Genomic DNA, 23,167 nt, shown 5'->3' on the forward strand with positions numbered 1-23,167 from the left:
GTGCAGAGGATATTTCTGAGTGCCCCTTTTCCTTTCTTTCCCCTCGGCCTGTTGTTTTTGGTTGTCCTTCAGCTGCGAGAAGAGTTTGATCGTGGCATTGATGTGCAGCTAGACGAGGAGTACAGTGTTCACGATGTAGCTGCTCTGCTGAAGGAGTTCCTAAGGGATTTGCCGGACCCTCTCCTAACCAAGGAGCTCTACACGGCCTTTATTAACACCACATGTAAGTGTCTTTTCGCACCCCTCCCACTTTCCCTTCTGTTGTCTCCTCATTCCTAACCTCCCGTTGACACCTTTTTTTCCTTGTGCACTGCAGTGTTGGACTCATATGAGCAGCAGAGTGTCGTTCAGCTGCTGATCTACCTTCTCCCAGCATGTAATAGTGACACACTTCACCGCCTGCTGGAGTTCCTGTCCACTGTGGCTGATCATGCCCATGACCAGCAAGATAAAGACGGGCAGGAGGTGAGCAACAGGCTGAAACATCCAAATGTAGAGCCTGTGGACAGTTTAATGGCATTTTGGTTCCACCTCATTGGGAAGAAATTACCAAAGAAGTGATAGGAAGCAGTTTGGGTGGATTCTGTACATATGTTCTAGAAACAGCACAAGCACTACAAAAACACTGATGTAAGATTACTAAATAGCTTAGTAGTGATTATAACATCCGGGGATAGTGTCAACCGTTGCATTTGCTCAAATTTTGCAATTTATGCTGGGGACTGGACTGGGCCAACTACTCCAAGTTGGGGAAGTCTGCAAAAGTAAATATTTCGGCATCTTTCTCCAGCACACTTGGCCGGTAAAGTTGCAGTGTACGTACGTCTGTTCAGACTTGATTGTTGGGAGAAAAAAGGTCATCAAATAATTTTACCCTATTACACTTTTTGTGAACTTTAGGTTTATAGGTTTAGGTAACTTTATAGGTAACTTTATAGGTTTGAAAGCCTCACATTTACTCCTCCAAACATACCTCTTTTCAGTGTAGCTCAGTCTTTGTCTGGTCTCACCATAAAACTTCTCTCTAGTAGGCAAATGTCAGTTGAGCTTTAAGGTGTTTGTTATGGAGCAAGGGCTTCTTTCATCATTGGCACCATCTCGATCCATGGCGATGTAAGACGCTTCACTGTGGACAGTCACGCTGGCGTTCCAGTGGTCTCCATATTGTGGCAGGCTTGAGCTTTGGTGGTTCCTAGGTTGTTTCCTCTCATCTGATTGTGACAGTTTGGGTATTCTTCCAGATCTTGGCAAAGTGCTGGCACATCCTAATATCTTTAGTTGTTTAGAAGTTGCCCATTAAGCTTTTGGACTGGACTTGTCAAAACTTCAAAAAATAAAAATTTGTGGACTGTGCTTAAAATCCGGCTTAGTGCCGGGATACCAAATAATTTAAATGAATTCTAAAAATAAGAGTGGTGAAATATACAGAAAGAATTGTGCTAGAAACATGTTGATGGTCACCAAAAGCACCTGGTTGAAGTGCAACTTGCTAAGAGACATTTTACAAAATATTAGTGGGGGGGGGGGGTGAATTTGATCCTGTATGTATACCTTTGACCCTGTGTGGATTAGAGAAAATCCAAGATATATGTATAACAATTCAATTCAATTCAATTCAATTTTATTTATATAGCGCCAAATCACAACAAAAGTCGCCTCAAGGCGCTTCATAACAATCCTCCCTGGAAAAAGAACAGTTCAAAGAAATCATTAAAAGCCCCAAATTACCATGACATTCATGTCCATAATGATTGTATGGAAACTTCTGAAGACATCTGTGTATGTGCACTGAGAAAAAAAGTTTATTGTCTCTGGTGATGCATACTTTCATTATCTTTTGCAGGAGAATGTGTGTTGCTGTGTTTACATGTGAAAAACTGCTTTTTTGGCACACATGTTCGCACAGATGGATTTTTGTTTTGTTGTCTCTGTGTGTCTATAGACACAAGAGAATGGACTCAAACATCGATGCGTATGATTCTTCCTTCGTGGCTCTAGTATCTCTGTCCGCAACTCTGACAGGAAATCGGACTGCTTCGAGCTCATCTAGGAAAATATCAGCACTCCTTGGCTGCTTTGTGGTTCTCGTCTCTGTGCTGGGACTGGGAGTGGAAAAGGGAGGAAACTCAACAAGAAATATAAAAAAAAAGGAAAAAAAGAAAAATTTGTATTTTAAAAAGCTGTCAAAGCTTTAAATGACTTTTAATTTTAGATGTCGATTGTCCAAAAGTACATGCACTATTACACAACCCAGAGAAAGCCAGAGACAGCTGTGCTTCGTGTTCAGAAACCCCCATGATGCTACTTTTCGTCTATCTTCAGCTTAAAATGACAAAAAGCAGAGGGGTGGGGGTTGATAAGAAACACAGCAAAGAAGTTGGAAGGGAGATTTTCCAAAGGAATGGATGAGAGATGGTAATGTGAGAGGGAGGAGAAAGTGGGAGGAAGAACTCCCAAGTCTGTGTTATTACAGAAGATCATTTCTGCAGTTCTTTTGGAATTATTAAAAAAAAATCTCCTAATATGGAAGAGAAATGAGAAAATTGTCCCTGGTGTCTGTGATGCAGCCTTTGCTAAAAATTGTTTTTCTCTTTGAATTTCAACACAAATGGAAAATGGATGGAAATTAAATATCACAAATATTGTGATCATACCTGCATTAATACACCAGGTAAAACACACACATATGCAAACACACAGACCCATCTACTGAAATATTCTAGCTAAAACCTGGGTTTGTCAGCACTTTTGATATGTGAGTGTTTGATGATATGAACTGGTTTCTTTACCATTTGAATGGCGCGCAGCTTTCACGTCTACTTGAAGTAGATACATGGGCAAACGCCAGCACAGTAGTGGTGGAGACCCAGAGAAAAACCCAATAGACTGGAAAAACAGGCAGGAGACAAGAACACAAGGGGGAACACAAAGGAAACACATGGAGTGCACGCATGGCGACTGTTGTTAAAGTAGCACATAACTCAACCCCTCGACCTCACCTCAACACCATTCCGAGTCTTCCGTGTTGTATTGAGTACAACTAATCATTAATCTTCTATGTAAACTTTGATGCTGTCCATTAAGTTGTTACTCTTATAAATAGGCGTTACGAATTTTTCTGTAATTTCTCACCCTTTGAAAAACAAAAATGTCTCTAGTTCATGAAATCCTATTTAAAATATATTATTAAAAAAAAGACGGGTTCTGCTGGAAGTTTCTTCCTGTTAAAAGGGAGTTTTTCCTTCCCACTGTCGCCAAGTGTTTGCCCAAAGGGGCTTGTTTGATAGTTGGAATTTTGCCTCTGTTGTTGTCGGGTCTTTACCTTACAATATACAGCGCATAGGCAACTGTTACTGTGATTTGGCACTATATAAATGTAATATAACTGAATTGTATTGAAACATAATTTTTCATTAGTTTGGCCTACCATACGGTTGCAGTTCATTTAAATTAATAGTAAAAGACTGAGCCTGAGGAATTACTGAGTGAGCCATTATTAATAGGTTGGTACATTTGTGTCCCAGATCACAGGGAACAAGATGACAGCTTTAAACCTCGCCACCATCTTTGGTCCCAACCTCCTCCACAAGCAGAAGAGCACAGACAAGGAGTTCACTGTCCAGAGCTCAGCCAGGGCCGAGGAGAGCACGGCCGTCATCGCCGTGCTGGAAAAGATGATCGCCAGCTACCAAGCACTCTTCATGGTCAGTCGCTGAAGATTTCTAAAAATAAAATACTGTGCAAAAGTCTTGAGCAACCCTCCATTTCTTTTTATTTTGCTTCCAAGGAGCCAATCTTTGTTGTCATTTTTTTAAGTGGTCTTGAGCAATAGTTCCCTGGGTTTCATTTGGACTTCGGCTGCTTTTTCCACGCATTTTCAGTTCAGCCCTTGTACTTGACAATTTTCTCAAAAGATTTATTTTTTTGGTCTTTTAGCCTTTATTGGCTACAGATAATGTAGATAGACAGGAAAAGCGGGGAGAGAGAGAGGGGAAGACATGCAGCAAAGGGCCACGGGTCTGACTCAAACCCAGGCCTACTGCTCACCAATCATACGGTATATGGTTGCCTGCTCTGTAGGTCCTGTGGATGTTATTCTAGAGCAGACAGAGGATAAAAGCCAGACTGGTGAAAGATAAGAGAAAAAAGCAGAGAAATAGAAAAAGAAAAGGGCGAGGAAAAAGTTGAGGGTGAAGTAAACAGGGTGTCCAACTGCTGCTTCTGTTTAAAGGCACAATCATATGATACACAGCGTCAAAAAGGCAAAACAGAGGGGGGTACACAAACCAATATACAATTTTGCTGTGTGTGTGTATGTGCGTGAGATAGAGAAAGAGGCTGTGAGTGTCTGTGTGTGAGTGTTTGTCATAGACCATGCTTGAAAAATGAGGGTGAGAGACTGCAATAATGCTACCCGACTTAGAGGCAGAGGCTTATAGGGAAAGACCCAGGAGGCCCCAGCTGTCCACGGCACACAAGATAGCTGAAGATCCAGGGCCACACGTCCCGACAACAACAATGCGTCCACCCTAGCCTAGGGAAGAGGGAGGCCCCCAGACGGAGCTCTGGGGTGGGATGGAGGTGTCAGGGGACCAGAGGCAGTGAGCAGCCAACCCCGCCGGAGGCTGGCTCCCTCAGCACAAGCCGAAGATGGGGCCACAGACACTGGAGAACCACCCAAACCCTGGCAGAGCCCCCACCACATGATGAAGAGGCCCAAGCCACCCTGGACCACAACCCCTCTTAAATGCCCAATCAGGCACCATAGATCCATCAAGTGCCCAAGTTCTTTGGGGGGAGATGACATAAAAGGCAGTCAACATCTAAAGAAGAGCTTTCAATGTCCTTCAAGAAGCCTGGAGAACTCTTCCTGAAGACTACTGACGACTAGGGAGTTCATGCTGGTTGAAAAATAAAGGTGGTGGCCATTAGGAGAGAGGGGGTGGCTCAAGGCCTTAGCACAGGATAGGATGAAAATCTTCTCTGTTGTGTCTTGTGTGCTGATGAAAATGGAATTTGGCCTTTGGTAATGAGACAGACGAGAAGGAAAAGATGAGATAAAGTAAAAATTTAGAAAAACAAAAAAGCAAAAAACTGACTGAACCAAATATGCAGAGGAATCAAAAAGGTCTTAAAGTTTTCATCCAGATACTTGAACCTGTTTTTCCAAAATAAAAGCCGAACATTCATGCATTAAATCCTTTATTTGCTGTCAGAAGAGGTCACAGCATTACACAGATTACTGCCTCATCAGTTGCTTTTGTTCTTTTCTGTCCCTCAAACGGGAAGACAGTTTGGGTCATTTCAGGTCCACAACTTTGAAACTCTAATGTTTCGTAATCTGCCACGGAGGCTTACATTCCTGCAGTAAGCCAATGAAGAGCCATTAATCGCATAAAGTGAATTGGGACTGACTTGCGCGTCTTAGAGAGTAAAAACAGATTTGTAGGCAGCTCAAGTTCTATGAATGACATCCGAAAGTTGTTTTGTATTCTGTATTCAGTTATTTTGCTTACGTTTTTTTATGTAGGTTCCTCCTGATCTGCAAAACGAAGTTTTAATGAGCCTTTTGGAGACCGATCCAGATGTGGTCGACTACCTTCTGAGGAGAAAAGCATCTCAGTGAGTTACACCTATAGAGCGCTTAGTCTTGTGTTTCCCTTTCCTTCAATCTCTGACTATTTGAACCCATTTTAATTATTTTTTTCCTCCCGCAGGAGTCCGGACCTGTTACAGCCAGAGGAGCCCTTCGTCCTGAGCGAGCAGCATTCGTCCAGCGATTCCAACAAGGCGTCGAGTGGTGAAGTGTCCCCTTATGATAACAACTCCCCGGTCCTGAGTGAGCGCAGAGGGGAACCAGGGAGCCCGGCCAGTGAGCAGCTCTACCGCGTCCCAGAACAGTACTCTCTAGTGGGGCAGAGCGGAGCTGTCACTTGGGGTTATAAAGGTGAGAGATGCACAATGTCTGGTATTTACAGAGATAGGTGATTAGGACGTGTTATCACACTTTGGCCTTTCTTCTTGGGTATCAGCAACATGTCTCATAATAAATGTGCTGTATAACTCAGAAGTGGCAGGAATTTGACCTCTCTTGTGCCTTTTTCAGAAGAACATGCTAACATTTGGGGCACATGGCACAGTACTCTGAAATCGGCACTCAAGAATCAAACATATACAGGTAAACAATTTTCAAGTTAGTCCATGCCCGCTGCAAATTTTGTTTCAAGTGGCTAATGAGCCAGAGCGCTATGCGCTTGAGACATGGTGTTAGTTATTAACCATGACGGGAACAGATCTGAAGCACGTAGCACATTCTATATTATTCAATTGGCCACTTTAGTTTCCACAGTCATGCAGACTGTTAGTTTTATCTGTGTACCCAGGCAGCACATACGATCCTGGTTAAAAACGAATAAACAATTGACTGTATAAAAGGATTGCTAGAGTCTCCGTGACGATACCCATTGGTTTGTGGGCTGGCATTTTGAAACACTGGGTTTATCACTGTAACCACTACAATTTTGTTACTTTTTAGAGCCCAAACTAGCCAAATTTGGAGTTAGCGCTAAGTTATCAGCTAATCCTTGGAAGCTTGTGTAGCAACCTACATCAACAGACTACATGTACCTTGATACATTTTTAGCTTTAATAGAGAAAGAAAGGTGGTGGCATTAAGTTTTACCCAGACTGGAAGAGGAAGAGTAGTCATAGCTTTCTATTGACTTGTTTAGGTTAAAGATACCTCATGTGCTAGCCAAAAACAAAAACAATACCTAAAAGTCATAAGATGCCGGAAGCAGGAAGAAAGGCAAAACTGGGGACTCTAATTTTTGAATTCTACACTTTATATAATTTTTGATATTTCAATAATAATAGGTCAAATATTCAGTTGTCATTTTCAAGTTACTATGTTTTTATAGTCAAAGGAGCTTGCAAAGAAAAGCGTCTGGACTTCTTTAAGTTACTTGAAGACGTTTCACCTCTCATCCGAGAAGCTTCTTCAGTTCTAAGGTCAAATGGTGGAGAGTCCCAGATATAAACCTAGTGGGAGTATCCCCCCACAGAGGGACAAAAGGACCCCCTGATGATCCTCTAATCGCCTGAGCCAAGGTGTGAAACTGGGTGTGGGTCCCAATCAGCCAGAGTTTCGGGTGTGTTCATTGTGAAACCTGGCCCCACCTTATCATGCGAATTCCTGAGGTCAGATGGCCCAGGATGTGAGTGGGCGTTAAGGCGTCTGGGAAGGGATCTCAAAACTGGATTATAGATGGCAGAGAGTTGGTGTCGTAAACCCCCGCCTCTGTTCAAAGATGGTCGCTCACAGTGGACATAGATGGCTTCTTTCACTCCTCTTTCAAACCATCTGTCCTCTCTGTCCAAAATGTGAACATTGGCATCCTCGAAAGAGTGTCCTTTATCCTTAAGATGCAGATGGACTGCTGAGTCTTGTCCTGTGGAGGTGGCTCTTCTGTGTTGTGCCATGCGCTTGTGAAGTGGCTGTTTGGTCTCTCCAATGTAGAGGTCTGGGCATTCCTCGCTGCACTGTACAGCATACACCACATTGTTAAGTCTGTGTTTTGGCGTTTTGTCTTTCGGGTGAACCAGTTTTTGTCTGAGCGTGTTGCTGGGTCTGAAATGCACCGGGATGTCATGCTTGGAGAAAACTCTCCTAAGTTTTTCTGATACACCGGCTACATAGGGGATGACAATGTTGTTGCGTCTGTCCTTCTTATCCTCCCTCGCTGGTGTCTGGTCTTCTTTTCTGTGCCTCTTTGCTGACTTTAAGAACGCCCATTTAGGATAGCTGCACGTTTTGAGTGCTTCCTTTACATGTGTGTGTTCCTTCTTTTTTCCTTCAGGCTTAGAGGGAACATGTTCTGCCCGGTGGTGTAGGGTCCTAATTACTCCAAGTTTGTGTTCCAAAGGGTGATGGGAGTCAAAGAGGAGGTACTGGTCCGTGTGTGTGGGCTTCCGGTAAACTTCGATGTTGAGTTTGCCGTTCTCTTCAATGTGCACAGCGCAGTCCAGGAAAGGCAAACAGTTGTCCTTTGTGTCTTCCCTGGTGAACTTGATGTTTTTATCCACAGCGTTAATGTGCGCAGTGAAGGATTCCACTTCTTGTGTCTTGATTTTGACCCAGGTGTCGTCCACATATCTGTACCAGTGGCTGGGTACTCTTCCTTTGAAAGAGCCAAGAGCCTTCCTTTCCACTTCCTCCATGTAAAGGTTGGCTACAATAGGTGACACGGGGGAGCCCATGGCACAGCCATGTTTTTGTCTGTAAAAGCCTTCGTTGTATTTGAAATATGTAGTGGTGAGGCAGAGGTCTAACAGTGTGCAAATCTGATCGGGTGTGAAGTTGGTCCTGTCCTCCAAGGAGCTGTCTTCTTGTAGTCGTTTTCTGACAGTCTCCACGGCCTCCGTGGTGGGTATGCAAGTGAAGAGAGAGACTACATCAAAGGACACCATGGTTTCATCTGGATCCAGGGTAAGTTTCTGGACTTAGTGGGAGTATCCCCCCACAGAGGGACTGTGGGGGGATACTCCCACTAGGTTTATATCTGGGACTCTCCACCATTTGACCTTAGAACTGAAGAAGCTTCTCGGATGAGAGGTGAAACGTCTTCAAGTAACTTAAAGAAGTCCAGACGCTTTTCTTTGCAAGCTCCTTTGACTACGATGACCTGGATGACTGAGAACCTTCACAGATATGTTTTTATAGGTTTAGCTGAAGTTTAGCTTTTGACCGTGTTGGCAAGTACCTTAGGTAAAGGCAGCAACTTTTTTAACACCTAAAATTCAATTTTAGCATGTCAGCCCCTAGTTATCAGAGTATGACACATTATACTCCCCATCCCCCAATTCAGTTGTGATAAACTTAAAATAAGCTACAGAAACCAGAAACGTTTTTGCATAAGGCTGTACTTTCACAACCATGTTTCATCACAAAACCCCCCAAACCAGTGCTTTTAAGGCTTTGTTCTGTATTTACTGATGACTCACCATGGATACACATTTATATGACCGTTAAGTTATGAATGGGTAACGTACACTGAACGTGGCACATGAAAAAACTGCAAATCGTGAACATAACATTGCATTTGCAGGGGGATGCCGGATATGGGAATAATACTAAATAATAAAGGTTTTTAGAACCTTATAGATGGTATTACTTACTGTATGTGTGTATATGTGGTTTTGTTAAGATTAAGGAGGAGATAGGACACATGCAGACATATGTACATAAATGTGTATGTATATGTATATTCATACATATACAGATGATGATTATAATAAGATGACTGAGAATTCTAGTGATTCAATCTACGAAAAATAGGTTTATGTAGTAAATTAGTATTTGGTTTATTATCAATAACATAAAAATTAATTATTAATAAAAGCCTTTCTTACATTTCTTTGTACAGTTTTATATCAGTCACTAAATGGAGATGTGTGTCTCCCTCAATATTCGTTGACAATCTTACTGATGAAGTGATGCTCTCTTCTTAGGTTCCCATAGCAACATGTCAGAAGGAAGCTCCCGCAGCTCACAGGAAGGTCTAGATGGACTCCATAGTGATAGCAGGCATCAGACAGCAGTACAACGGACTCAGACAACGCCTGACATCTCCGAGTGCAGACTCCACCCACCGGTCACCAGAGTGTACACCAAACCTCATGCGGACAAGGGGCGACCACGCCTGCAGCTAAACATCAACCCTCCTGTGACTTTGCAAAGGGGACATGGAGTTAACTCGACCCTCAGACCTCAAGCTGGAGCGAACACCGGAGAAGGCGGCCCCCTCGATGGACGCTCTCCTCCCCCTTATAATGCGCACCATCGACTGGCTAGCTCACAAAGTACCCCTCAGCTTGCGACGGCTCAGCAGCCACACGGGAGGTCGAGCGCAGGGCAGAGCAACTCGGCTTCAACAACAGAAGCCCCGGTGGTCGCACAGAGTCCAGAGTGGCAGGAGTGGCAGAGGGACCGGTGGCAGATATGGCAACTGCTATCCTCGGACAATGCTGACACACTGCCAGAAACTCTGGTGTGATTTCAGACAATGTACTCTGTCTCAGCCTCTCCTGGCCAATCAAAGACAAGATCAAACCCCTCCAATGACAATCACTCCTTATCCCTATCCTTTCCCTTTTTATTTCTGCTGCCCTCTCATCCATTCACTCACTGATTTCCTGCTTTCTATGAACATCATGTGCTGTCCTGCAACTTAGCGCCTTGGCGTTGTTGTTTACGTGTGCAGCTGCTGCCTCCAACAGACTTTTACATCCAGGAGCCACTAGTATTTGTTGATCTGTAGGGATGTTAAAAAAGTTGCTCAATTTCCTGGCCCATATATTATGTCAACATTTAGTTAGGAGCATTTTTTAAAAATGCCTACCCGAAATACCTCAAAAAATCCGTTCAGAATATTTTCAGATTTTCTATTTTGTGCGACGTCAGTCTTCATATCTCAATGGAGAATATTAGGAAAACATTTTTTAAGTTTTTTACATTTTAATTTCATAATTTTTACATTGGTCACCACCCACTAAGATGTACGCGTTAGTAACTGCTGCTAATTACAGACTTGTTGTGTGTATACTAATGATGTAATTCAGCGGCATCTTTCTGAAAAGATCAAATGTTGAGTTGCTTTTTGATGTCAGATTACCTTTGACTGTATATATATGTATATGAATACACAAATTGTTGACAGATGTGCTTAAATATTATATGTAAAGTGTATAATTTGCCTAAAAGTATCTACCTAAATGTAAGTCAGCCCCTTAATCGGCAGTCCAGATGTTGGTGTTTGTCAGACTGCTGTTTCTGTCTTTGATATTGAATGTAAAATGCTTCACTTGCAGTAAGACGCTTAAACCTAATTATGAAGCAATCTGCTGTAAGTTTGCTTGTGCTCTCGCCACCTGCTGCACTGCAGAAACAATGTGCCAAAGTATCTCTCTCTCTTTTTAAACTAAAGGATCATTGTTGTTCAGTTGTGTTGATTCCATCCATTTGGTTATTTCTAGTAAGACTCAAGAGTTAAGTTACTGGCATTTTTATCAAGAATTTCATATTTTAGCACAAAGCATAAACTGTAAATAATAGATGGAAGTAGCCACTAGCTCTGAAATCCTCCAGGTTAGCATTTTTGCCAAAACTGGACATTATGAATAAAGATTGGATCTGACTGAAACTGAGGGAAACCACACGCTCACTGAGGTGTTATCGTTACTGACAGGTCATCAGAAAAGGGACAGGGCATGCTCACTGGCTGACTCTAGTAAGTACCATAATTAATAAACTGGGCATCGTGTTTCATTAAGAATGACTTGAAACTAGCAAATGAGCCCATAAACTAGAAAAGTGTTTACCGAGCCCACAGATCAAATGAGCCGAAGGGTGTTTTCCCCACTGACTTCCATACAGTTTTAAATTATTTTGAATCCAGCACTATCGCCCCCTGTTGGCCATTAAAATGAAACTTGTGCATTGGTTTTATATTTCAGAAGCTTTAAAAGTATAAAAGTCTACGGTACTGAAACAGGAATTCGTTGTCATATTTCCATTCCTAAAACTGCTAAATTAGAATTATGTACTAATTAACATTTAAACCTTTTTGTGGATATTTATTACATTTCTCACTGATACAAAAACTGCACGTCAGTCAGAGCTTTCTGAGAATTTCTTAGCCATGTAGAATCAGAAGGTTGAATCTGGAAGTGTTGAAATTTGCCATCATTACAAATATTTTACAGAGCAGATGTTGTCTTTTTATTCTCCAAAATATTCTTAAAACTTACAATTTATTGTATTATTTGATTTGAATTTCTGCTTAAAGTGTTGCTTAGATCATAACATGATCAAAAAGTCATTGGTTCATGTGATGTTTTCTCACTTCTGTGTGGCACTGCTGTTGCTCATTAAGGTGGAAGGCAACTTTGTGAATATCTGTTTTTATAATAATCTACACCCACAGCCAACCTGTCCAACTCTTCTCAAATGTCGTAGTCAAGTGGGTATTTGCTGGCAAATATTTCACATTTTCTCATCTTAAGGTGTAATATTTGCTTATATGGAGCCACTTCAGCATTAAATAGGAAGATGGACAATGAATCATCATCACATTTTATTTTCTTAAACTTTGACAAGTCAATGGAAACGAGCCTCTCACACGTGCAAGAAATGCACGGATTGTGGAAAGGCCTATGGCGCCATCTGTTGACAGACTCTGCACATTAGCCTGTTGCTGCTCTTACACTTCACAATTTCCATGGGAATCCATCTATCCATCTGTACTCAGTTTAAAATCAAAGCTTGTGATTATATTTTTGTGAAAACATGCAAATCTATGTCAGGAAATAAACGTGCCATAGGTCTTGCTTTTTAAAGCTGTTTCTCCATGCAGTGCTTAAGGTTCATTGTGAATCTTCTGTATTATTTTATTTTCTCTTGAGTGTTGTAATATCAAAATACAATATAACAAGTTTTATTCAGAAAAGAGGCAGTTGTTCAGTAACCACCATGGTCTTGGCTTTCCCCAGATCGAGATGTTTGTCTTGTCGATGTCACGTTGTAACTACAAGAAACGTTGTGCTGTTGTGTTTTGTTTTTATATTTTGGTGGGGTTTACTGGGTCCAAGTTGTAATGGAATGTCTGGTATTTGCTTTTTGTACTGCGAGTCCTCATCAGTATGCTACAATGGAATTAAATATGACAAAGTTTACAACTGCTGTGCATTTCTATTATATAGCATGCTGTGGTGTAGCATGTTGTTATCCACGATAGTGTTGTTCAGTTGCTTTTACTGTACAATCTATCTAATATTATATTTTACAATCTAGTCTTTTACACAGATATACGCACACAGTGTAATATTTCATGGAAAAGGTGGTTATACCATAGTGGTAAATGGCCTGTATTTGTATAGCGCTTTACTAGTCCCTAAGGACCCCAAAGCGCTTTACACATTCAGTCATCCACCCTTTCACACACACATTCACACACTGGTGATGGCAAGCTACATTGTAGCCACCCTGACAGGGCGCCTCTGTCAGGTAGCCACCCTGACAGAGGCGCACTGACAGAGGCGAGGCTGCTGGACACTGGCGCCACCGGGCCCTCTGACCACCACCAGTAGGCAGTGGGTGAAGTGTCTTGCCCAAGGACACAACAACCGAGACTGTCCGAGCCGGGGCTCGAACCAGCAACCTTCCGATTACAAGACGAACTGCCGACTCTTGAGCCACGATCGCCCCAGTGTTATAGTTTATTATAATATTGTATATATATGTGTATATAATACATCTGTAATACAGTGGCATAGTTTCCATACTCAAAAAACACAACAAAAAACACCTTTAGTTAACTAAAAATACCAGATTTGCGTCAATACAAAGCTAATCATAATAATTGTTGTTTTATGTTATATTGTTTTTATTTTACTTAATTTTTTGTAGAAACTATAACATTCTGTTTGTATATGTGTGTTTTTTTGCTGCTGATACAACTAAATTCCCCCTTGTGGGACAATTAAAGGATTATTCTATTCTATTCTAACAACCAACTGCACACAAAAATGAGAGCTTTACAGATATATTAATAATGCCCAACATATCAGTTGATTTTTATTATTTTCTATAGCTGTATAAGCATTTAAAATGGTCAGTAAATGAAAAAATTTAAATCAAAGAAAAAAATAAAAGGCAGCAGAGACATGCTTCAACCATGTTATGAGTGTTGATGGTGCAGAGGTTGACCACTAGAAGGCACTTATGTCATAGCAGGTCTCGCTACCATTTTGTTAACCTTCCCTCTCACTCTTGCTGCCAGCCTTTTCTCACAAATCACCCTGACGCTTGTGTTCACCCACTCATATGTTCTCTGCACTCTCTTCTTCACCCCTCTGGTGCACTGTTCATTGAATTATCAGCTTTGTCCCTCTGTGGTTACTACAGCTTTCCTTTTCACCCTTGTTCTTGGAAATAGGCACCAGCACACTTCTCCATTCCTCAGGCATCCTTTCATTCTGCAAAATTGTGTTTAGCAGTCTGGACAAAAGGTCTCCAGTAGCCATGATAAATTTGGTTTCCCTACTGTAAAATAATGCAGTGTTATCTATGGTCAGAATAGGCAGTAGTCACTGTTATATGTTTCAGTGTCTTTAGTAAATCGCAAGTAGGCCTATAGGGTAACTTACTTTGGTTGACTGGAGACAGCAATAGTCTATCACTATTCTTTGGTACACGGTGTACAATGTGGCACTGAATAAAAGTATCCAAATATACAATAGTTTCATGATTTATTCGATTAATGCTCTTTTCTGCTCAGTGTTTTTAAGTTTGGTGTGTGCCAGATAATATGATCATATCTTTCTTGAAAGTCTTATTGACTTATTTGGAGCATTATTTCCCTGTTTCATTTCATCTGTGGACTGACATGCAAATGTGGACCTGGCTATTGAGAGAAAGTTAGCAGTCTGTGTTAATGATGCTGTTCTTCATTTTTCCCCATTAAAGTGAGTGTTGGTGATTTTCAGTCATTGAAACAGCTGCCAATTATCTTCAGTTTGTAGAACAAATAGAAATCATTATTTTTTAGCTTTCTAGGTTGCAATTAAGAGAAGTTCACTGAGTGTTTTGAGTCTTTGATTTGAATCTCTTATTTTCTTTTCCTCATTATCCAGCAGATACTGCATAATTGCAGCCATATGGTTATATTTTCTATAGAAAGGGTACCTAACACCATTTTTAAGGCATAGTTAAGTACTTCTTGGTAATGTGTGGATTGCAGTGTAATTTACAGTGGTCCATTCAAAGATTAGCTGAAATCCATTATGACTCTATTAACGCAAAGTGCACTTAGTGAAAGATAAATGGAAGCTTACATTTAAAATCTTTTATTGTGTGTCTTCTTAATTTGGAGAAATTTAAAACTTTATGAAGTGAAATTTGATTTACTTTGTAAAAGTGAAAAGAAAAAAAATTAATGTTGGGAATCTGAGTTTAAAAAAAAATGCATGCACAAAGAACATGATTTTGGAGGAGATCAAAGCAGCAGACGGTGTAGATTGTTAGGTGCTGAAAGATAAAAGGGGGACAGGGAGCCATGTAAACTCCTCAACCAGCCAGCAGAACATTAACAAAATGAACATGAGCCAGGAAGTCTGAGAGAAAGCTGTCACACACAGCTCTCATTTGACGGCTGTGCTTCTTGTTTTAGATGCAAGAACAAACAAAAGAAGAAAAAACTCTGAGTCACTCGACTGTAAATGTCAGACTGAGGCGCACGCAGGCACTTTCACAGTCTCACCTTCAAAAACTTATTACACTTAGAAAAAAAAATACATGCCTGTGAGTGAAGTGCTGCATCAAGAGAAGTGGTGGTCTGCAGAGCAATGAAGTGAGTCATCTCTCAAAACGCACAGAGTATAATGGAGCCAGTCAAAGTCTGTGGCAAGACACCCGGGCGCTCTGTTGAAATCCTGGTGTAAATATGACAATAAGCGATCAGATTCAAGTGTTTTTGGCTCAGCATTCATTTGAAATTCTGTGGCTTTCGGTAGCTTTGTCCCACGAATCACCAAAAACATCGAGCCGCACATGGGAAAATGATTTCACTGCCCCGCATGGGAACTTCTGAAACTGCAAACTGAGGCTTTTTGTTGTTTTTTGTAGTCCATCACTGCCTAAAATACCATTAACAGATTTTTTTTCCTGCTTTTATTTTCTTAGTCAAAAAATGAGCAAGTGTGTGCAAGTGGTTGATGTAGTTTCCCAATATTGCCACTAGAGATCAGCCAAGAGCCTCAAATAGATAAAACATCTTTTTTTCGGGTTATGTCGTCTGCTTTTCCTTCATTGCATATCATGAAAACCTCAAGTAAGAATAACAGGACTCAAGCTAGTCGCAGGTGGTGACCAGTTATACATTTTCACAAATTGCAAAGTAAAAGGCAAAAAATGTGAGAATAGATGTGTGATGGAAAGAGAAAGTAGAGAAGGGAAAGTTTTCCTCTCCCCTGCCTGATAGAATATTAAATCACCTAACACACCCACAGAGAAGTCAGATTAACTGATAGAAGAACATTAGACTCATTGAAAGAAGTAATGGATGAGCATCTGGGTGTTTAACTAAGTGTGCAAGGGGACAGAGACTTGGAGAATGGCTGTAACCGACAGGTGGCCACGAGCCAGCATTTGAAATGGAGGCAGACTAAAGAAATAATGAAAATAAGTCACCGTCTCATTAGTGAGTCATCCAAAGATCTGCAGTGCCCACTCTATTTTACTTTCTCGCAGATTATCAGAAGTTCTGATCAACTCTGACAGAGTCTGGAAACTTTGGAAAGTAATTGGATCTCAGTTCACAATCAGATATTCACTTTTAAGTCCACAGCAACAGCAGCAATCTGAGAACATTTTTCTTTGTTGCATTCTTCATTTTGTCAGCTACATTTTTCCTGCTTAGCTCTCCTGCTATTTATCAGAGGAACTGCACCCTCATTCCAGCACCCCAGTTGTTCACAACACAACTGAGAGCTTTTGTTGTGGACTGCGTCCCTGTGATGCTTTGAATGAGAAAGTCATGTTCTGCTCAAGGAGCCTGTGATTAATTGCAATCACTTAAGGAGCGCAGAAGCAGTTTGTCTCAGATACTGTACTCCTAGTGTGCTTCTTTCTGTTTCCCTTTTGTCCCCTTACTGTCAGTTTCTGGAAGGGAGCCGGATTTTAAATAGAATTTTGTGGAGCATGACAACAAAACAAAGCTGCTTTATTTCAGCAGCTAATGACTTGGCCTCGAGTAACGTTCTCCAGTTGGCCAAGCTAAAAAACAATTTGCCAGAAAAGTACACATGCACAAATAGGTATGCATGAACTCATCCACACAGAGACACTTGTAATCGCCAGTACAAGGGTTCAGCCCCACTCTTGCAGGGGATTCATGCGTGCCCCAAACAAAAATGTGCATTTCTCTTTGTTTTGTCACGTTTCCAAAGGCCGTCACTTTTTTTTGGAACGCAACAGTTTAAGAACTACATTTCTTTTGTCTATGTTTGCAGAAATACATGATGTAAAGTAAGCAACACACGCATAGACACACGGAGATCCTGAAAGGAATTTGTACCCACAAGGTCCTAATTAGCAGGCACAGTCGGTCCATTCTCATGTGTCGCTTCACAAGGTCCAAAAAAAATGGCCTGCAGATAGAAATGTTAGAAAATGTACAAAACAGGATGCCTGACCTTATTTAACCCACTGTTATTTGATCAAACTCCTGTCTACAGAGGCATAAAAGGGGAAGATAGAGGTGGAGGTGGATTGTAAAGTGGCTTACAGATAAACAGCAAGGAGGATAAAAGGTGACTTGAATAGCCTCATATGAGATTTACTAGTTGGATGTCTACAAGGGAAATAGCTGAGCAGCCTTCGGTCTATATAGGCTTGAATGAAGACTGGCTGATCCACTTTGTGGCCTATGTGAACTAACACCATGCTCATTTTCATTCTCTCAGATGCACAAAGTTCCAAATACTGAAATAAGCCTAATGAAATACAAGTTTAGGTTTTTAGGGCATTAGATACTTACATAGAAACTTCACTGTCTTGTCAAGTCAAAATCTGTCTTTCCTTCACACACTGTGGTTCAAGAGAAAGTTACAAATGCGTTCAAGATCGCGCAATGAAATGTTAAAAGCCAAAACACTAACATGCTGAAATGCTCTTAGAACTAGAAACTTCAAAGACCATCTTAGAATAATTATCCTGTCAGTTCTGTTGAACTAAGGATGCAATCCTATGTTTTTTTTGGTGAAGACATGATACTTAAAAAATGGTCATAAGTACACAAAAAAATTCCTTACCCTTATAAACATGAAGTAATAATTTTGATTAAAATCCAAGTGAAATATCTCAAATCAAATGTCAAATGCATTTCATTTGACCAGATTCCATTCAATGTAACATTTTACATTACATTTATGTAAAACAAAAAAATACATAGAAAATTTAAATGTAATGCAGTTACTTCAGTCAGCATTTTGGGCATAAATAATTTTTAAATTTCCCCCAAACATGTTGAACTGTAGGTTTTAACTAACTTTACTCAAATAAGAGCTCATTAAGGCACAGTACAGTCACTACAATTGTTATTTACATCTGGAATAATTTATGTTGTCTATACGACTTCGTTCTTGGACCTTCCTGCTTTTCCCATGTATGTAAATAGAGAACCAGAGGCAGGGAAAACAGCAGCAGGACTCCTTGCTTAGAATACTACAGTCTGTGACAAAGACACAGCATGAAAAGTGGGTTGCAAAGTGGCTTGCAGTCCACAACAACTGCAGAAAGGCTAAAGCGGCTTAAATAGCATGTCTTGTATTAGATTTGCCAATTGGATGTGTAGAAGGCTATCAGCTGGTCCATCACCTGATATCTTTCCCTAACAAAGACGTAATTTAACGTGTTATTTTGAGTGGCACAGTGGTCAGGGTACCAGAAAACAACTTAATGTAAAATATGGTGCCTGTGCTGGTGATAATAAAGGTAATGAAGCTGTGGCACAGACGTCTTGACATCAAAGACAACACTTACTGTGTTAAATTCATTACTAGCTTTAATGATTTCAAAGGATTTTCTCAAAACAGTTAAATACATAATTGTGCAAACCTAATGTAGCGATTTAAATTCCTGCATCTTTACACAAACCCATAAATTTGTTTTTTGCCTGCAGACTGATTTTCAACCAAATGTTACAAAACTTTGTAACCTAATCTTGTTGTCGTCCTGGAACCAGACACATACCCTCACTGGTTGACATGAGTGTCAGTTTGTTTGGTTGCAGCAAAACCAAGCCAGAACATTATAATTAATTTTCTGAAAAGTGAACACACAGAGTCCCTGGGTGAACTCTGTGTGCAATAAACAGTGAAAAGTTGCTGCCACAGATGGAGAGCAGCTCCTAGAGCCACGAGATATGATCTATGGATGGCAACATTCAAATGGCTGTTTGCTCTGTACCGAGAGCGCAGATGAGTCAAAAGAACCGTGAAAACAAATGGTAGAAAATGTCACAGCTGCTTGAAGAATGAAGCACAACATCATTTGTGTAATTTGTCCGCCATAAATACGCTTTGCACAAGGTTTTCCAGTGTGATTCTGGGCTCATGCGCTAGACATGGTTTATTTGTAGCAATGTGCATTCATGAGTGTGACTTGACTGCTGTAGCCATGTCATGGGAGGCTGCTGTGCAACCAACCATCATACATACACTAATCTGAATCAGAAATGTGGAAGGCACAGCAGTGCTGTAAACATGTTCACACTAAAACAGAGTATGTATGAAATTTTATCGATTTGAGGTTTTTGTCTATTATATGTCAGTTTAATTGTCTACATTAAACCAACACATTAAGGTAGTCTAAGTAAATGCAGACATAAAGATTGTGGGTTTTCCAAAAATATATTGTTCGCAAGTGTCTAAATTACAGGGACAGGATTTGGGTTTGTGGCTTTGAAATCCAGTTGCCAGCACCTGTTGAAAGGGAGACAAACTAAAATCATGCTACAGGAATATGCAGAGGAAACACATTCCTCTAAAAGTAACCAGTGGTCACTCAAGGCCTCTCTGGCTTTTTACTAGTGCTATTCTCGTGCAAGATGTCTTTAAGCTAAGTTTTTAAAAACTCACTGTCTGCACTTCAACCAATGGCCTCACATTATCCTGGAGACAAATATTTGAAGATTTCAGAAAAGAATCACTCCCGGGACGTCAAAGATTTCATGTTGATATTAAGCTTAGGATTTGGACTTTTTCACAGTGAGTAATCCAAACCAAGCATTGACATAATAATAACTAACCCTGTGTTGGACGTGTGTGTGGATGGGCTCATTTCAGATGTTCCCTTGGTTGGAGTTTGGTCTATTTTGGGCATGTTCTTTGTGCCATAGGATGTCCATTGATGTCTGTCGATTGGGAACCCTCAACAATAACTTTTATTGAGGAAAAAACAGAATCCTTATCCTCCATCTTCCCTGTACTAATTCATTTATATTAGCCTAACCATAGCGTTGTAGTTAGCACATTGCTATATGTCAGCTAGCCCAACTTCACAAACCCTCCAAATGTCTTATGTCCAAAGAGATAACAAGGCTGTATTTTTTGGAAACCCTTCAGTCAGAACATGGCACATCATCTTTAGATAGAAATTTGTATTATTTTCAGTATTTTCTGACTCCGCTAAAGCTAATGCTCTTCTTCATGGATTCCTGGATGTTAAACTTTATTGCTACCCCAATGAGAATGGCTGCACTGATAATTTTATTGGAGCTGGAAGAATTTGGACTATTTTTACCTCTCAGTGGTGCCTTGGTGTTTGTTTATATTTCAGACCCCCAGGAAAACTTTGGACCTGGAAATGCCAGACTTAACAATCGGATACCAAAAAAACTAAGAATTATATCAGCTAACAAGGATCATAGCAAGGTTACTGGGTTGATGGGCCCAAGCTTATCTGATTGCAAAACAAGAGGTGTGCTGGAGCCTTCAAAATAAATATAATATATTTTTTAGATTTTTTGTTACACAGCATGACTTTCAAAGCATCATTTGTGCACGCACACACTCACACAAAGAGAAAAATAAATCTTTGTTTTCTCAGCTGGAAAGCACTTGACTTGTTTGTTTTCGAAAATACTGTCTGAGTGGAAGGCTAGAAACTGAATGTTACCTGCCCTCAGAATAAAAGTACAAAAAGAGACTCTGAGAACAGCCTTGGAACATATGCTGCAAAAACTTCAAAATCAATGGCAAACACACCGGCAGTGAACAAATGCGTGTTTACAGGTCACTCAGAGGCACAGCTGCAATCAATGAGCTGTCGGTTCAATTAAGTAGAAAGAAAAGACACTACGGATGTGCGGTAACAGAAAAGCAGAGGGCCAAAAAGCCAAAGGAAAGCGGGTGAAATAAACAAGCCGATGGGAGAACTTTAAAACAGATTAGAATATAAAGTGGTGAGGCTTATTCACGCTGACTGTTAAATATACATGTTATAAATTTGAATTTTCACCAATTACTCAAAAGTGATGGTTAGTAATGGAAAAGTAAATAATGTAAGACAGCTTAGGCAGCTGTCTGTCTCACACTGCACGCTCACGGCAATCCTTCAGGTTAATTGCATATCACACACAGCAAGGTCTTGGTCACAGACTGCACAATGCCAGTTCTGAGTCACGCTGTGATGCCTACGCCACAGCGTTAATATAAACTAGGAATGTCTGTCACACAGCAATTCAAATATTTGACATTACTGCACAGCCAATTCTAAAATATGTGCGCACCTCATACGGTACGGGGATATAACATGATTAAAAAGAGAAACCTTGTCATGAAATATATGCGTTACTTGATTCCAGATTAAATTGGGTCATTGTTGATATACGGTGACAAAGCTTATGTCATCTTACTATTTCCAACTTTACTGGTTTTATAGCTCCGGAGCATGAATTCTAAATTTAGACCTTGAAAACTGTTTGACAAAATTATGTATAAATCAATCTTAATGGTGCAGTTTTTTTTTTTTAAATCACTGAACTTTGGATGAAATTTGCTCACCTGACAGTTTTTTCTTTTTTGATTAAAAGCTCAGAAGAGATCTAGCAAATGGATGTTGAGTTAAAGTCCTAAGACTTCGCTGTATTTGTATTTCTTATTACCAACCACATTTTAGGTGAAAGAGAAGTGTCGCTTCTCAGTGACAACCTTCAAGAACGACATCTTTTTCAACAGTGTGAGAAGTTTTGTCAGCCCAAAATTGCTACTGAAAAGCAGTTTGTTTCATGTAGCATCTGTATAGAAACACAGTAATAGTCCAAAGACTCCACCATCCAAAGACATGCAGTCAATGAGGTTAGGTTAATTGGCAACTCTAAATTGCCCATAGTGCTCGAATGTGAGTGCGAATGGTTGTCTGTCTCCATGTGTTAGCCCTACGACATACTGGCGGCCTGACAGAGTGTAGCCTGCCTCTCGCCCTAAGACAGCTGGGATAGGCTCCACCCCCCTGCGACCCTGACAAGGATAAGCAGAAGAGAATGGATGGATGAATGTAAAATGCAGTACATCTGCTTGGTATAAACAAAATGTATACCAATCAAATTTCATTACATGAAAGTTACATGGGAAATTTTTCATGTTGAAAATCCCAATGCTAACTTGATTGTAGACGTGTAACTTGAACAGAGCGACAGTGAAGAAGATAACAGGGAAAACGAAAGGCTGGGATAGATTCTGCCTTACATATTTTGTATATTTTCATAGGTCAGGCATGCATGCATGCACCTGGATGGTAGCAGCATGACAGAGACAGACATGAGTCTGGAGGAGCAGCAGGGAACTACAGAAAGGATCAGCATGAGTACACAGTCAGAAGAACATCAGCAGGAAGAGGCAGGAACTGTTAAATAATACATCAGCCAATGCACTATGACCGATCACACACAGTTCATTAATGATCTTTGTCACGATCACTGTTATGGCAAGCTAGCTGAAGATGTCATTTCTTCATCACCACAGCCTCTGTCTGGATGGAGAGTCTGAGTGTTGATGCTTAATGGAGGAGGGCTCAGATGTTGAGCGTGATGAAGAGTTTCAGATGAGTGACTTAGAAAGCACTGATTAAAGTAAAACTGTGAGTGACGTGGCACACACAGGACCAAATCAGCACTGTGTCAAATCACAAGCTGTTAATGTGTGCCACTGAGAAGGTTGTGGCAAATGTCTAGTCCGGCCACTAATCATAAAGAAAAGGGGATAAAGGTTACACTGATGCCAAGATGGCCATGATGACTTTACCTGGAGCTATCAGGGTTTGTTTAGGGGGAACCATGTAGCACAACCATCCCTGCATCTTATCCTGTCATTCAAAAAGCATACAGCATACCATCCCTGAAATAAATGAACTATGGACAGCACACAGTGAAGCAGTACTGCCAGCACTGAATAATGAATCACTGGTTGTTTGTGGAGACTGCCTGTGTGACAGCCCTGGCCACAATGCCACATTTGGGACTTACTGACTTTTGCACACCAAGTCAGATTTAGTGGTGGTGTGGGAGATTGTCATGGTTACAGAAGTAAAAAAAAAAAAGAGCTACTGGCT

The 23,167-nt window shown here is 40.7% G+C and overlaps 1 protein-coding gene across 3 annotated transcripts in view; it reads left to right on the plus strand.

Moving 5' to 3' along the window:
* LOC146360917 (rho GTPase-activating protein 6-like) overlaps nt 1-12,735 on the plus strand; it is a 115,955-nt gene extending 103,220 nt beyond the window's left edge. For 2 of the 3 annotated variants that reach the window (XM_084922282.1, XM_084922285.1), the window contains exons 8-14: nt 73-223; nt 317-465; nt 3,525-3,704; nt 5,531-5,622; nt 5,718-5,947; nt 6,107-6,178; nt 9,511-12,735. In XM_084922282.1, coding sequence (XP_084778408.1) covers nt 73-223; nt 317-465; nt 3,525-3,704; nt 5,531-5,622; nt 5,718-5,947; nt 6,107-6,178; nt 9,511-10,055 — 1,419 coding nt within the window. In that variant the 3' untranslated portion in view covers nt 10,056-12,735. The remainder of the gene's footprint in view (nt 1-72; nt 224-316; nt 466-3,524; nt 3,705-5,530; nt 5,623-5,717; nt 5,948-6,106; nt 6,179-9,510) is intronic. The other variant, XM_084922284.1, reaches the window with a different exon arrangement.
* Nucleotides 12,736-23,167: the final 10,432 nt, after the last annotated feature.

Source organism: Perissodus microlepis, chromosome 23, assembly GCF_051167445.1.
Source record: "Perissodus microlepis isolate ML-2025 ecotype Zambia chromosome 23, ASM5116744v1, whole genome shotgun sequence".
Classification (NCBI taxonomy): domain Eukaryota; kingdom Metazoa; phylum Chordata; class Actinopteri; order Cichliformes; family Cichlidae; genus Perissodus; species Perissodus microlepis.